The sequence below is a fragment of the Cajanus cajan genome, chromosome 1 (assembly GCF_000230855.2).
Source record: "Cajanus cajan strain Asha chromosome 1, NIPB_CcT2T_4, whole genome shotgun sequence".
Classification (NCBI taxonomy): Eukaryota; Viridiplantae; Streptophyta; class Magnoliopsida; order Fabales; family Fabaceae; genus Cajanus; species Cajanus cajan.
In genome coordinates, this window is record NC_138517.1 from 10,695,497 (window position 1) to 10,712,467 (window position 16,971).

At 30.0% G+C, this 16,971-nt stretch overlaps 1 protein-coding gene across 1 annotated transcript; it reads left to right on the forward strand.

Moving 5' to 3' along the window:
• Nucleotides 1-9,266: 9,266 nt before the first annotated feature.
• LOC109787753 (uncharacterized) lies at nt 9,267-13,609 on the forward strand. Its single transcript, XM_020346314.3, has 7 exons — nt 9,267-9,746; nt 10,619-10,657; nt 10,816-10,886; nt 12,040-12,104; nt 12,323-12,412; nt 12,677-12,769; nt 12,892-13,609. Exons 1-7 carry the CDS (start codon nt 9,427-9,429, stop codon nt 13,291-13,293), a joined length of 1,080 nt encoding a protein of 359 aa, XP_020201903.1. The 5' UTR covers nt 9,267-9,426; the 3' UTR covers nt 13,294-13,609.
• The last annotated feature ends 3,362 nt before the right edge of the window (nt 13,610-16,971 follow it).

Below are 16,971 nucleotides of genomic sequence, written 5' to 3' on the forward strand. Positions count from 1 at the left end.
AAAACGACAACCATTACTAATTATAGAATATCTGGAGTCATAATGCTCCTATCATGTTCATCCTTATATCATATTAATGATAAGAAAATTTCCTACAACTCTCAGGAAGACCCCAAATCCTAATTCCTTCATCTACCATGTGAAAAATTTTAAAAACCGAAACAGCTATAACTAATGCTGATAGCTTGACCCCTATTCACTAAAACGGCCATATCTGGAGTTCTAAAACTCCTTTTTGAGTGACTCTAGCGCCATTGGAAAGCTAACATCCAAGGCTACAACTTTCATGAAGACTACAAAGTCCAATTCTGAAAGTACAAAGGCGCTCAGCGCCTCCAAAGCGCTCAGCGCTTTGCCTCCAGAGATTCTCCTCTAGCTCTCTGCCTCTAAAGCGCTCAGCGGTTTAAAACGGCTCAGCCGTTTGGCTCCAGGGGGCTCTCTGCCCCCAAAGCGCTCAGCGCCTTAAAACGGCTCAGCCGTTTGGTTCCAGGGGCTCTCTGCCCCCAAAGCGCTCAGCGCCTTTAAACGGCTCAGCCGTTTGCGACAGCGAACACAATCCCTCCACCATTTTTGAACAACAATCCTGCAGATCTTAACAGAAAATTAACATGCAAATGGATCAAAATGTCACATTTTCATCAAGGAGTTCAAAGATACCAACTTTATATGCATGCAACCACAAATCAGAGAAAATCAAACTTTGGATTCAAGACCACAAAACCCCCAAAGTTTCAGCAGCTCAGCCAATAAAATCACTCATTTTCAACCACCAAAGAGTTCGTAGAACTCGTTTCAACCCCAGAAAAACCAAATGACTAGCTTCCCTTACCTCAAAAAGAAGATCGCAACTTCCGGGAATGAGAAAAGGAGAAGAAGGGGAAAAGCTCCACGAAGAAGAAAGTGACCCACGCCTCAGTTAGTCCTCAACACCTGAAACAGCACCTTGAATTCACACCCCAAGGAGAAAGATTAGTGAAGTGACGAGGGAGGAGTAAGGAGAGTAAGTGTGAAGGGAAAAGGAGAGTGAGTGGGAGAGGGGGGTGTCGGGGAGAGAAAAAAATGAATAGGGGAAGTAGGGTCTCACATAGAACTTATTTATATCCTAACATATTGTATTAAATTTAATAATATTGTTGTAAATATGGTGTTGACCAAAACAAAATATGATTACAACAACAGATAATTATGACTTATGAGTGTATTCACGACAAAAACAAACAATTTTCAACTAGTTTCGGTATGTCATAAAAAAAAACACCATTTTGGTTAGAAATTCCTATGAAAGCGGCCTTAATTTAATAATGGTGTGTTTGGATGAAGAATTTTACAAATTCAAGGAATTTTAAATTCTTAGTATTTGAATTACTTTGATTTCAATTTCTATCATTCTTAAAATATTTGGATAAGTCAATTCAAATTTATCAAATTTTAAATTATTATGTTAGATATGATAATTTGATTCCATAATGGTAAAATTGATTTTAAAAATATATTTATATGTTGAGAATTTTTAAATTAAATTTTATAAAAATAAATATTAGCAAATTTTTAAATATTTAATAATTTTAAAAAATTAATATTATATAATATTTAATAATCTTAAAAATATTTTTGAATATTTAATAATTAAAAACATGAAGAGATAAGAGATAAGATAAAATATATAAGTGAAATACGAAGAAAAAAATATGAGGAATTTCAAATTCTTACTTTTTGGGAGAATTTGAAATTCTACTATTTTAAGGAATTTCACAAATGCTTGAATTTCAAATTCCTTATAAATTCTCCATCCAAACAAGGTATTTCACCTCAAAGATTTTGAAATTCTTCAAATAAATGAATTGCTCCATTTAAATTTCTCATCCAAACACACTATAATAGTGTGTTTGGATGAAGAATTTTACAAATTCAAGGAATTTTAAATTCTTGGTATTTGAATTACTTTGATTTCAATTTCTATCATTCTTAAAATATTTTGTTTGGATGAGTCAATTCAAATTTCTTAAATTTTAAATAGTTAGGTTGAATATGATAATTTGATTTCATCACAGTAAAATTGATTTTAAAAATATATTTATATGTTGAGATTTTTAAATTAAATTTTATAAAAATAAATATTAATCCATTTTTAAATATTTAATAATTTTAAAAATTAATATTAGATAATATTTAACAATTTTAAAAATTAATATAATATAATATTTAATAATTTTAAAAATATTTTTGAATATCCAATAATTAAAAGAATGAAGAGATAAGATAAAATATATAGGTGAAATAAGAAAAACAAATATGAGGAATTTCAAATTCTCCCATTTTTTTAGAGAATTTGAAATTCTACTATTTTAAAGAATTTCACAAATGCTTGGATTTCAAATTCTTTGTAAATTCCTCATCCAAACAAAGCTTTTCATCTCAGGAAATTTGAAATTCTTCAAATAAATGAATTACCCTATATAAATTCCTCATCCAAACACACCATTAAAGGAATTGTGAAATAAATTTTGTAATTATATGGAGCAATATACCGTAGATATCACAAATTTTGTTGCAGGATATCTCCCAATTAGTTCTTCATTCTTTTATGCTTTGCATCAACGACTCACATTCAAGAATCCTATCACAAAATCACAACAAAAATCACCACAAGAAACATGACATTAAAAACCTAAATAAAGCTTGGATCATCAAAGAAACTACAAAACCATACTATTCTCCGGAAAGGATGACAACTATCCAGCTTCATGTTTGATTAATAACAATACAGAAATTCTTCTCGATAAAAATATGTCTATAACTAAAAAAACAATGAATAAATAACCGTAACACTTTATATGAAGCCCTTGTGAAACTTCTCGAACGAAATCAGATCTTGAAATGGTAATCATTGATCTAAACCTCAAAACTTCATATGACATTACCCCTTATTGTGGTTGAAGAGTTAGATGTCAATTTTACTATTTGAAGTGTATTTTCAGACTATGCAACTAATAAATTTCTCTATATTAATATGTTATCAAGAAAAGTCACAATTTTTTTTGTTTATTATCAAGGAGTATTCTTTGTGAAATATGGAAATAATTTTTCTGATAGATTTGATAGACACCAAATAAGTAAACATGCATTCCCAACTTGAGTTTTTTGCATTTGTAAAAGTCGAGATTCTATGACTGACTAGTTGGTTAGTCACAATAGTATGTGTTTTCTTAGTGAATTAAAAAAGTGTAAGAGGGAAAAATAACTTCTTATTAGTGAATATTACATATTAGAATATTGAATGTAACTTTTTAGGACGACACGAAATTAATTTGTTAGTATAAAAGTATTATACTCATGGATGTTATCATGTTCATCACTAGTGTAATGTTAGATAATATTAGATATTTTAGTTAAGGGTATTTTAATCATTTTACTATTTTATGTATATTATTCTTTTGTGTTTTGTATTACTGAGACATCATTCTTATTATCAATGAAACCCTGTTCTCCTTTTTTCTTCTCCACTATGTTTATGCTCTTATCAATCTTAACATGGTATTAGTGTTTGGTTCATTATTAGGAATAATTGTAGCGTTTTTCACAACTTTTGCGAGGTTCGGTGAGGTGCTAAATTTGATTTTCTAACCCAATTCGCGACCCAATTCACGACATTTGTGACCTAGTTTCACTTCTCCCTCTACACTCGCATCTTAACTCTGTCGTAACCCTTTCTGTTCTGTTGCGGTTTTGTTTCTATTCTGGTGTGGTGATTCTAGTAATCTAGTTTGCTCTTTTATTTTGGTTGTTGTACTTTGTTATTGATTTGGTTTGCAAATATGGATGGTGACAAGAATGATTCTCTTCAATCAATTAGTGTACAATTGAATAGGGAGAATTATTCTTATTGAAGTTATGTAATGAAGAATTTTTTGAAAGGTAAGAGGATGTGGGGCTATGTTGATAGAACTTTTGCTAAGCTTTCAAATGAACAAATTATGAAATCTACAAAGGAGATGGAAACCTGGGAAGTAAACAAATCAAAGATTATTACCTGGATCAATAATTCTTGCAAAGTATGATTTGCCAAGGTTGTTTGGGATCATTTTAAAAAGTTGTATAAATAGTCTAATTTTGCAAAACACTATTAATTAGAAATTGATATTCGAGTTCTTAAGCAAAATAACATGACCATTGAAGAATTTTATTCTGATATATCTAATTAGTGGTATCAATAAGCTTTTAATGAACCTAAAGATTTGCAAGCGCTTTCGATGTATATTCATTTTAGAGAGAAGCACCGTTTGGTTCAGTTCTTGATGGCCCTAAGGGATGATTTTGAAGGGCTTACCTATCTCCCTTTCCTAGTGTTGATGTTGTGGTTAATGAGTTATTGATAGAAGAAATACAACTAAAGTCAAACTCTAATTCTGACAAAAGAATTCTCTCTACTCCCCCATCAGTGTTTGCTGCTCCTTTTAATAAAAGTAATTCCTAATTGTCTTTAGTTTGTTTTTAATAATCTATGTTGTGTTTCAAAGTTGATAACTGACTATTAATTTATGCTTGTGAGATATGGCTTCTGCTAATCAAGCATTTTTTTTTAACACCAATTGATTTTAGGAGTAACAAGTCAATTTCTCGTATCCTAGGCAAACCTTACAACTACTAAGTTAAGGGAATTGATTACAATCTAGAGTTGATACCTAATACTCTCATTATATATATATATATATATATAGAGGAGGGTTCAAAAGATACTGGTATAACTTTTACTAAATATTATATCGCTCAATAACTTTATATTAAATATAAATTTTGTAAATCCAACCATTAGATTGAAAGTTCTTTACTCTTAGATCATATATACAAAATTTTATATTAATCCAAGATGATTTGATACTTTATTCTTATAAAACAAAATTGACATAATATATTTATTTCAAAATTACTAAAATATGAACACTTTGATTACCCTCAAGTTGTTGTTCAATTTTAACAAAATTTGATATATACATATAAAGTTATATGAATTTTTAATTTAACGGTTAGATTTACAAAATTCGCATTTAATACCAAATTATTGAGCGGTGTAACACTTAGTAAAAGTTACATCGGTGTCGTTTGAACCCTCCTCATATATATATATATATATAGTAAACACGATTATTTTTTTTATTTATCTCTCTCAACTTTATCATTTTTTTGTAACAATGATATTAGTATAAAGTATTCACTACTATAACTAAAAGTTGTGACTAATCTCCTTTAAAGACTGTGAATGCACATAGGGTCAACCCTAAGTTTTTTTTTTTTTTTTGTGATACGGGTAAAAGTGAAAAAAATAATGTTCTCATAAATATTTGAGTATTACTAATTACCTCAGTTCTCAAGCCTAAAAGTGTAAATACATGAACAATTAAACACACAGTTGTATAAAAAATTACTAAATGTATGATACACTCGTGTGAGGTTATAAGTTATCGTTAGAAACTTTTATGCAATGAAAAAATGGATCAATAATGGTGACATATTATAAAGAAGCTCGTGAGGTAAATATTCATAATTTGATTTTGAGATTTCATCGAAATAATATAGGTCATGATTTTAAAAAAAATAGAGATAAAGGAAAAAGAGAAAAATTAAATATAACTCTCATTTATGATTTTAGAGACATTCCACCATACCCACATAATTCAATGAGTTTTGAAACTGTTAATTTTTAAATTAATGATAATTAATTCTTTATTTAATTTTTTTGTCATGTTATAGTTTTACACTTGTATCAAGTAGTTGACTAGATGTATTGTAGACATTTAAAATTGGTGAGCAAACAAAATAGATTTTAGACCTCCCACTTTTTGTTGGATCAAACAAGTATTATAGACATTTTTTCACTTCACGTTTCATAGATCTTAAAATTATATTTTTACATTTCTATTGAATAACTAATATGATATGAGAAAGTAGTTGAAATGTGAAGAGAATACGATATGAATGTGAAGCATGTAATTTAATGGTGAAAAAAATAGTACTAAGAGCAACTCCAATGGGAGTTGCTTGTCCCATGAAGCAACGCAAGCCCCGGTTTCTTGCCATTGAAGAACTCTGACGTGACAACATGAGTTGCTTGAAGAAGAGAGAGAGTTGTTTCCTCAAGCAACCGTTCCTTATCAGATTTCAAGCGGATCTTCTTGAACATATTTGGGAACGTTTTGAAAATAATAATGATGAAAATTAATTTTATATAATGTCTATGTATTTACTATTGTTTTATTTTATTTTTAATATCTACTTATTGTGTATTTTTTCTCGTAATTTATTTTCTTTCATTGTAGTACAATTATCCTTTTTAATAAAAATTTAAAATTAGTTCATAAATGATTAGAAAAAAAAATCTAAAAGTTAAATTTTTTAAAGTTTCTTACTATTAGAGTAAATTTGTGTTTGAGTGGCTTAATACTGACATGACACACTGAAAATCACTTTTTTTATTTTTTAATGTATTTGAGTTGCTTTCATTGGAGATGCCATAAGACACCTCAATTTATGAGGGTACCGCCGTAACATTCATGATTTTATATTAACTGTTACGGAAGTTCACACCATGAAAAAAAAAAAAGTCAATAGCATATTATACTTTTCTTTTTATATATAATATTACCGATTTATTCTTCTAAAATTATTGGTACATTTTTGTGAATTAATGGAAAATTTAATTAATTATTCGTAATTATTTTATTTTCTCTAATAAACTTTTAATAATTTAATTATGTAATTTTTATATTATATAGACTAAATAAAATAAAAAATTGGTGCCCCTCCAACCATGGGACCCTAGACAATCATCTTACCCGTCCGTGTTCAGGATCTTCACTAAGCACACACAAATTAAATATTTCTTTTTTAATCTGATTTATTTTATAACGAAGACCAATATTTAAATCCTAAAGAATTTAATTAACGAACACAAATTGCTACACTCATGTCATCCAATGTCGCTATCTAACTCTATCATTTGTTATGCTTTTAAACTTTTCTTTCTTGATGGTAAAATGTATTGTATAAGTATCATTTCTATTTTTTCCCCGAATCCCTCTATTTTTTTTTTAATTTTTTCATACAGGACCAAAACTGAATTCGTGTAGTCAGATATAGATATTCATACAACGATTTGTTCGCAATAATCTATTGGCTCCACGCTTTATGGACACTTTTGTCATGTCATTTTCTTGACTGCTTCAACTTCATCTTTATCTTTCAAACATTCTGAAATTCCAAGTCTCATCCTTTCATATATAGGAACTCCCACCAAAAAAAAAAAAAAAAACCACCCCAGTCAAAACCGAATCTTTGTTTCCTATTCTCTCTCTTCCCTTTCTTCCAAACGCAAACACATACAAAGGAGAGAATCTCACTTCAATTCAACTCCTCCAAACAAAACATGTTATGAATTCAATCTACCTATTTAAATTAATTGCTTCTTTTTCTTTTACACCACATTTTTGTTGAGTTTTTAATAAGGTTGTATTATCAATGTATACGGTTGGCGGTTGCCTAGTTGGTATGTAAAATTTTCAATCAATTCAAAATCATTTTTATATGATTTTTAAAGATAATTATTAGAATTTTTTTACTCAAATAATACTATTTTAATTTTTTTTTACCTAAATAACAACTGTGCAAATTTATTTCCCCAACTAGCACTATTCATTGTTCACGTTCAGAACGGGCCGTTCCAGATTAAAAAATAACACATGGTTAATGGATTAAAATGGGTCGTTCCAAATTCAAAATTAGAACATAAAAAGTGGAACCAAAATGGGTCGTTCTGAATCCGGAACTGGCCGTTCTGGCCTATAGATACAAACCATTTTTTTTTCCGATTTTCACTTATCAAATACCAAAACTCAAAGACTATCATCAAGTAATTAAATTTATTAAATATTAACATGATAAATATAACTAAATAAATTTACTAAAATTCATTACAACAATAAAGATCAATGGTGGCGGAAACTAAACTCATAACCAATATTTGGATATGTCTTCCTAGTGTGACTAGGGGTGTGACAATAGAAACAATTTTTTACACGATTATGTTATTTTCTAATGTCCATCTTTGTTCTAATCTTGCTGGACTTTGGCCAATTCTTGAAAGTTTTCTTGAGTTCTGGATTTGGCCACAAAGTTGGAAGAAACGCAACATTTGAGAGAAGTTTGACCCGCTAGAAAATTTACAATAAGGCTAAATGAAATGTGGTATGATTGCGAAAAGTTCCAAAGTTCATATCCCTTGTTCGCATGATCACCCGTTGGAAGATTTACAGAGGCTAAATATAATGTGGTATGATTGCAGCAAGTTCCAGAAAGTTCATATTCATTGCTCGCATGTACTCACTTCATGCTTACATGCACATCACGACTATCAAACCTACATATCCCCCATATATACCTTACAATAAGTTGCAAAGGTATACGAAGGACCGTTTGGAGAGCTCCGACATGAAGATTATTGGCCTACTTACACTAGTCCAACTTTGTGGCAAAATCCAGAGTTCAAGAGAACTTTCAAGGGTCGACCAAAGTCCAGCAGGATTAAAACAGAGATGGTCATTAAAGAACAACATAATCAGTTTTCGCTACCATTGATCTTTATTATTGTATTGAATTTTAATAAATTTATTTAGTTATATTTATAATGTTAATATTTAATAAATTTAATTATTTGATGTTAGTTTTTGAGTTATGATATTTGATAAGTGAAAATCAAACCAAATTTTTTTTATTTATAGGTCAGAACGGCCCATTCTGGATTAAGAACGGTCTGTTCTGGTTCTACTTTTTATATGCTAATTTTGATTCCGGAACGGTCCATTCTGATCCGTTCGTCATGTGTTATTTTTTAATCTGGAACGACCCATTCTAAAATCAGAACGCCCGTTCTGAACGTGAACAGTAAATGGTGCTAGTTGGGGTAATAAATTTATACAGTTGCTATTTGAGTAAAAAAAATTTAAAATAGTATTATTTGAGTGAAAAAACTCTAATTATTATGAAAATTAATAACCTTATATTTATAATAGTTTGCCATGAGAGTGTGAAAAATATTTACTCTTGCATGTATTATAATATACAAGGAGTATAGTAATACAAAATATTTACGCTTGCATGTATTATATATATATATATATTATCGTGTTTGTCATCCTCATACTTATCATTACCATCCAGTTTTAGCTTCTCCTATATTTGGCAACACATCCTCCTAAGCTATTTTTATCATCTAGGATTCTGCATTTTTTCATAACAAACAGAAACTCACCACCGTTTCTCTTTTCTTTCTTCTTTCTTCTTTCATTTTTTTCAACAATTTTCCGCGAAGGAAAAGAAGAGAAATCAACGTAAGAAGATAGAGGAGGCGTCAACAGCAAAAGGGTGTGGAGCAAAATGGCCAGAGAAGCCTTCATGTTGAAACAAAGTGCCTTGTTGTCTCTGAGAGCGTTGAAGAGCTTGTTGACGTTGATATGCGCGGTTGCTATGCTGCTGCTGCTGCCGTTCAGAGGGCGGAGGAGGGTGTCGCTGGCAAAGAAGGTGCCAAGGAAAAGTGCCGGTGCTAGTGATGGTGCGGTGGCAAGGAGAGAGTTGGCCATAAGGAGGGTGGTGGAGGATGATGACCAAAGATGTGTGAGGGAGTATCAGCTTTTGGGGACCAAAAGGGGTGACACCATTTTCACACAATGTTGGACACCAGTTTCTCATAATATCAGGTAGGTATAGTGCATGTTTGGATTTCCGTTTGAGAAGCTTCAAACGGAGAATCCCGATTTCCAAAGTACAAAACGGAGAAGCAACTATATTGATGAATTAGAAAAAACGTGGGTTACGTTCAACTTAACGTTTTTCCAAACACACAGCAACCCATAACAAAATTTACCTTTGCATAAACTAATATTTTGTAACAATAATATGGTTATATTAAAAAATATATATACCAACTACAACCTGAATTCCTCTCTGGGGATGGAATATGGATAATTTAATATAGTTTCATAATCTATTCTAATCTAAATGGCAGTTTCATAGTTATAATAAGAGCATACATATTAATGATGGATATATTTGTTATATCTTTAGACGTTTTATGCTGATGTTGTATCCTGTGTCTTGTTAAAATTTTATTTCCTGAAAACAAGGAAATTAAGATATATAGCATAACATGCACAGTTTTTATTCCAATTTTTTTTTCTTTCTGTTTTTAAGGCCAACTTACACATTTATGTTTGGATATAAATAAGGTTCTAAGGTCTCATGTTATAAAAACATGAAAAGAAATAATAATTTATAAAATAAACACATATTTTATTAAAAAGAAACCTTTTAGATGATAATCAAAAATAAAATTAGAATTTAAGTTCATAATAGATAATATCTATACTAAAGTGGAAATGTGTGTGCAAATGCTTTTAAAATAAGCCTTCATACAATAACAAGATATAATTAATACTCCTCTCCATAAATATATCCTTCTCAAATAAATACAAATCATAACTTAAAACTAACAATTTATTCTACACATCATTACTTTGCTTTCTTTCCGGTAGAATTTGAACAGCTAAAATTGGTTACCTACTTTGTGCAGGGGACTCGTTCTTCTTATGCATGGACTTAATGAACACAGGTTAGTAATTTGTGTATGGGGTGATGTTCTTCTCACACCCTTTGTAGAGTGAGTTGGGTAGAAGAAAGAGAGAAAGTGAGATATGCAAGAGAAACTAAAGTCATTAAGATTTTACAATACTTTGTTTTCCTGAAGCCATCCCCATTATTCCTTGACAGTGGCAGATATAGTGATTTTGCGAAGCAGTTGAATGCTAATGGCTACAAAGTTTATGGGATGGATTGGATTGGTAAGTGTGAACCCGATTATAAATTATTAGCATGTATGAATTGTGGAGAAATGATAGTAGCTATTCCATTTGATTCATAAGCTTGGTAATAAATCCTTTGTTTTCCTAATTGGGCTATCTATATACGGGCTATTTTTCATGATATTGTCCATGTACTATTAGCATGAGAAAGATGGTATACATTTAATTTTTTAAACATGTCGTATATTCTGCTTCATCTTATATATTATTTGCTATAAAGGAGGATTCACTGACCAGATTTCTGTAGTTTCAACAAAATAATTTTCAGCTTGTTCATGTCAGTTCAGTTAAATAAGGATAAAATAGTGGTAGTGAAATTGTGAACAAAATTTTCTTTTGACAAATTTGTGTCATTTTTATATATATGATTATTCCATTGGATTATAGAAGAAAATGATAATTTCTTCCTTTTATTAAATAGTTTAGTTGCCACTGTTCTTCAACATGCATCTATATTTGGATGTTGCATGGCTAAGTTATTTGGATGTCTATTTGTGAAGCTCCTGTTTATAAGTAAGCATATTACTGTGTGTAATGAGCCTAACTTGTTTAAGAATAGAATAGCTCACGCATCATTGCATCAAGTTTAAGTCTGAATAAGTATGGATTTTAGAATAACAATTGCACAGTACTACAAATAAATCACAGGAGTCTTACACGGATAAGTGTTATTTTCCCTTCTTTTGCTTTTGTTTTGAGATTTTGGGTGTTCATGTGGTCTTTCTTATAGGCATGTGCATTATTTTTTTTACAATTTGGAAGGAACACCACGTGCATTTCTTGTTATCCTACCAAATAAATCACAGAAGTCTTGTATTGTGCATTTAGTTTTTTTATCTGTAGAAATTAGACTAAGATCTGAATGTAAATGAAAACAAAGTACTTGCCTAAATTTTACTTGTTTAGTTTTTCACCGTGAATTAAGTTCTTATTCCCGAGTTAAAGCATATTTATGTTACAACGATGATAATTTCAGGAACACAGGATGTCAATTCCTGCCTAGTGATCTATCTTGGAAACTTAAATGCTTTATTTTTTAATTCAGCAGATAGTGTTCTATTTATTTCTATCTCCTTCGTCTTTAATATTAGCTCAAACTTGATTTTTGTCTGCTATCTTTACACGTCTATAGGCCATGGTGGAAGTGATGGTCTGCATGCGTATGTCCATTCTCTAGATGATGCTGTATCGGATATGGTATGTTCTAAAACTACAAGAATTTTGTGGAATAGTGTATAAATATAAGGGGCTGTGATGTATGTATCAAGTCTGCATTTTGTGTTAGCAGATTTATGAGAAAGAGATGTAATGGGTGGCAACTGGGAAGTAGTTATGTTATGTTTCTAGGCTTCATTAATGTATAAATTATATATGTTCTGATTTCTGATATACCCTACTTAATTTTTGATAAACAGAAAATATTTATTGAGAAGATTCTAAATGAAAATCATGGGCTTCCATGTTTCTGCTATGGACACTCAACAGGTGCAGCTATTACTCTTAAGGTATGGTTTGTGTAGAGTTTAATTTATATGCATGCAGTGACGGTATAATAAAGTCTCAGTATCAACCAATCAGAAATCATGCTAGGGATGATTTTTAAGGTAGTTATTGTAAAAATTTACAAAATTTTGAGGACGTAAAAACCCTTTACACTATCAAAATGAAGTCTCACTATCAAACAGTCAGAAATCAAGCCAGGGATGATTTTTAAGGTAGTCATTGTAAAAATTGATTCAGCTTTTCACTGCTATATATATATATTGTAGACACTGCTTGACAAAAAAGTTGAAGCTAGCATTGTTGGTGCTACATTCACATCGCCAGCAGTTGGAGTTGAGGCTTCTCATCCAATTTTGGTGGTGAGCATCAAACTTACGTGATTATAATACTTGCCTTGTGATATCTTCATGAACATCAGAATTTATAAAACATGGCATCCTTGCATACATCACTCTTGACCGCTATATTTTCTTCACGACAGGCACTTGCTCCTATAGTTTCTTTTTTGCTGCCCAAATATCAATGTAATACTGCATATAAGAAGGGGTTGCCAGTTTCTCGAGATCCAGAGGCTTTAATTGCTAAATATTCAGATCCACTAGTATGTACAGGATCACTTAGAGTACGCACTGGCTATGAGATTCTTCGAATTACAAACTTCTTGCAACAAAATTTAAGAAAACTGAGAGTTCCATTTCAAGTTCTCCATGGCACTGCTGATTCTGTTACCGATCCTGATGCTTCTCAAAAACTGTATGAGAAAGCTTCCTCAACTGACAAAACTATCAAATTGTATGAAGGCTTCTCACATGACCTTCTCTTTGAACCTGAACGAGAGGATATCACTCGAGACATAATTCAATGGCTCAACAGTAGAATGTGAAATAAGTTAGAGCAGTAAGGGAAATATCATAGAATTTTCAACCAAAGAAATTGAAAGATCAATTTCATGGGTTGTGCAAGACAAAAACACTTAAAAGCAAAATAAATATGTACATTTTCTCATCATGTTCAAGGAGGGTACGGATGATAATTCCAAATGTTATGGCATTTGAAATTATCAAAATGAAAGAGCAAGGGTATGTACTGTGTATGGACATTTAGATGAGCCTTAGCATGAGTTACAAGTTTTTTCTTTACATAGACTATGAATGATAATGCTGTATATTACCTCATCACAAGTAACAATTTGTCCCTCACATGGCAGCTCTTGTTTCTCCTAATTTTTTACATAAGCCATTCATCATGGTGGCATAATTGAAACTAGCAGAGACAACATCATACAAACAATACACAACTCTGCTATTCTAAAATACCTCTCTTAAAATAAATTAAAGAGAGGACTTAGATCGGTTCAAATTGTAATAACTATAATTTTATTAATGTTGAGTTTAATAATTATCATTTTGAAAATGGGTTTAATGTTGAAGCACGTGAATTTTACACTACCAACCAATTAAAAATTACTATCATATGACTTTTAAAATAATGTTACACTTTTGGAGTGTAGTTCTTTTTTCTCTTTACTTTTTAAAAAAAATAAATTTGTTGATTTCTATAATAACCATCTTAAAAATTATAACTAATAATTGATTCAATAAAAGTTTTTTTTTTGACTTGGTAGAAGTTTTCGATCAATGAGTCAATTAAACTATATAAATTGATATAAACTAAAAATCAAAATAATATGTGTGTATAATTTATTTTTTTTTGTAAATTATAATATATATCTAACTAGGTTTGATTATTCATGTAATGTATAGTTTATTTTTGATAAGTTATATGGAATATAATATCTGACTTTTTCTTATGATGATTGTTATCATATAAGTTAGATTAATTTTATATTGTATAATTTATTAAAATTATACTTAAATTATGATATTTTTAATTTATTTTATTTTATTAAATGATTTATTTGTAAGAAGGAATATATCTATTTAATAATAGTTGTAATCTTTTAGACAAGTATATGAGAATGCTGATATGTGATTGACAAGTCCATAGTATTAAGCATTAAGTAGTCTCTCATCACTTTCTACCTAACATCTAATAACACTGCATTTAATAACAAAAATATTATAATAACATTAGGCACATTATTTTATTGTTGAGGTATAACTACCTTTTATTAGTGCTGTCAAAATGGGTTTGGTCCGGCGAGCCAACCCGGCTCACCACGGGTTCGAGCCGGGTTGGGTTAAAAAAAAATTGAAAATTTTAATACGGGTCAAATTTGAACCTGGCTCACCACCAACCCGGCTCACCCGGGTTGAACCCGTGGTGAGTCGGGCTGGCCCACCAACCCGTGATTAAATTTTTTTTTTGAAAAAATACAATAATTATTGGGTCATGGTGCAGTTCAACATGAGACAATAATAATTTAATGTTGAATTGTGATTTGTAATTTTTGTGATTTTGGATTGTATTTGAAGTTTAAGATAATTTTATATTATATTTATCTATTTGAGATTATTTAGATTTGATTTGATTGTATTTAAAATTATCATTTAATGTTTGGGATGAATAATTCATTTAAGAATGTCTTAATTAAAAATCTCAGATTTTTAAAATAAGTTTAAATTTTTGGACTTTAGTTGTATATTAAGAAAAAAAATGAAAAAAATTATTTTTTTTAAGGTGAGCCAACCTGTTTAACCCACCAACCCGTGGTGGGCCGGGCCGGGCTCGATTTTTTTTAGCTCACTGATAAATGAGTCGGGTTGGATTGACCCACCAAATGACCAACCCGTGGTGGGCCGGGTAGCCCATTTTGACAGCTCTACCTTTTATACTTGCATTGAACAGCGCAAACATAAACATTTTAACCAAAATAAAATCCTATCTTTCCATTATTAAAAAAATAAAAAATAAATAAAAACTCTCATGACTTATTGTGCTATTGAGACTGGGATAAAGTCAAAGAATGAAGAAAAAGAAAATAAATATTTTGACAAAGTAGATTTGACAGAAACAAGAATAAAAAGAGGAAAAGAGTTATAACATTGAGGCAGAGATTATTTCTTTCTCTATTGCTAATATTTTTAATAATGGATGCTAGTATAAACAGTTATTTGTAAATTTAATAAATTTAATACTACTATTGATTAATTCAAAACAATGTTATCATATGATATAAATTCTTAACTAGAAATGTGTGGTCTCACTTGTTTTTAATGTTACAAAAAGTCCCCACCCACAATTAGCTATATTATATTAGCTTTTATTTAGTCCAACAATACAAACAAAAGAAGTGTAAGAGTATAACGAATTGGGTACAATTTAATTTAAAGACCTAATACCGATTGTACCTATATCAAATTTGCACGTAGTGTTCTCTTGAGGCTCATAACCCTCTTCCTTACAAGTCAAAAAGAGAAAAGAAATAGATAAAATATATTTTTTGAAATTATTCTACATCATGTCCTTCATTATGAGAACATGTTGCAACTTACAATGGGTTATAGGCCACATGTATTTGTGAGTTATTGCTTCGGAACATAATCTTGTGTATCTACAAGAAATTAATTCATGATATATGTTATAAAATACAAATTTAATTTTGTGTTATATAATTATGCAGAAAAAAAGTTAGACACTAACCTGTGGACCCATTAAGTCTGACACCAATGTCAGCTTCTTGAATCATTTGCATCATACCAATTTCTTATTTTACTAATTTTGTCATCTTAAATAAATTTTCTTGAACCAACTCTATATATTCTTTCAAATATCTAGTATTAACTTCTAATTACATATGTATATGAAGATTACTATCAGACATTTGAATGAATATGGACAAGCTGATTTGAAAACACTTATCCTAATGATAAAGAATACTCTGATTAGAATAACAAGTTTCAGAAGACTGATACAATTATTAGATCTCATACAAAGGCAATATTTCAACAAGTTTAAGATATTATGGAAAGAGTTCATTCTTCAATAAACTCTTAATTTTAAACAACTTCTCCCTCATTATTTTACATGTTTTTGTAACTTTGTTTACCCTTCTAAATTTATATATATATATATATATATATGACTAATTTCAAATATAATATAAGATTGAATGTAGCTGTTATCTTCTCGTAACAACAATATATACAAATTAATTGTAATATGAAACACTTTATAATTTTAAGAAATATAAGATGGTAATTTCATGTCCTACGATTCAAGTTTTGTATATTATAAATAGACAACTAGATTGTTTGGATTACAAATGATTTAGATATGAAAAAAATAATAAATAAAAAGATTTATTAAGAGAATGGATGAAGTTATTTCCCTTCCCATGAAGAATCGAATAATGAATATAGTTGTTGAACCCTTTTCAACGTTGTGTTGACGCAATTTTATATTTTTCTTTCCTATCCTCTGTTTATATCTATCGATATATTTTTTTTTACTACTGATACTTTGTAATTTCACTTTACACCATCCTCTGCAGATACATGGAGAGATTATAAAAGACATCAATAGGAGATTTCTTATTTCTTATTTATAAGCATATGTTCATCCAAATCGATTGATTTAATTTAAATTTAGTGAATAGTTA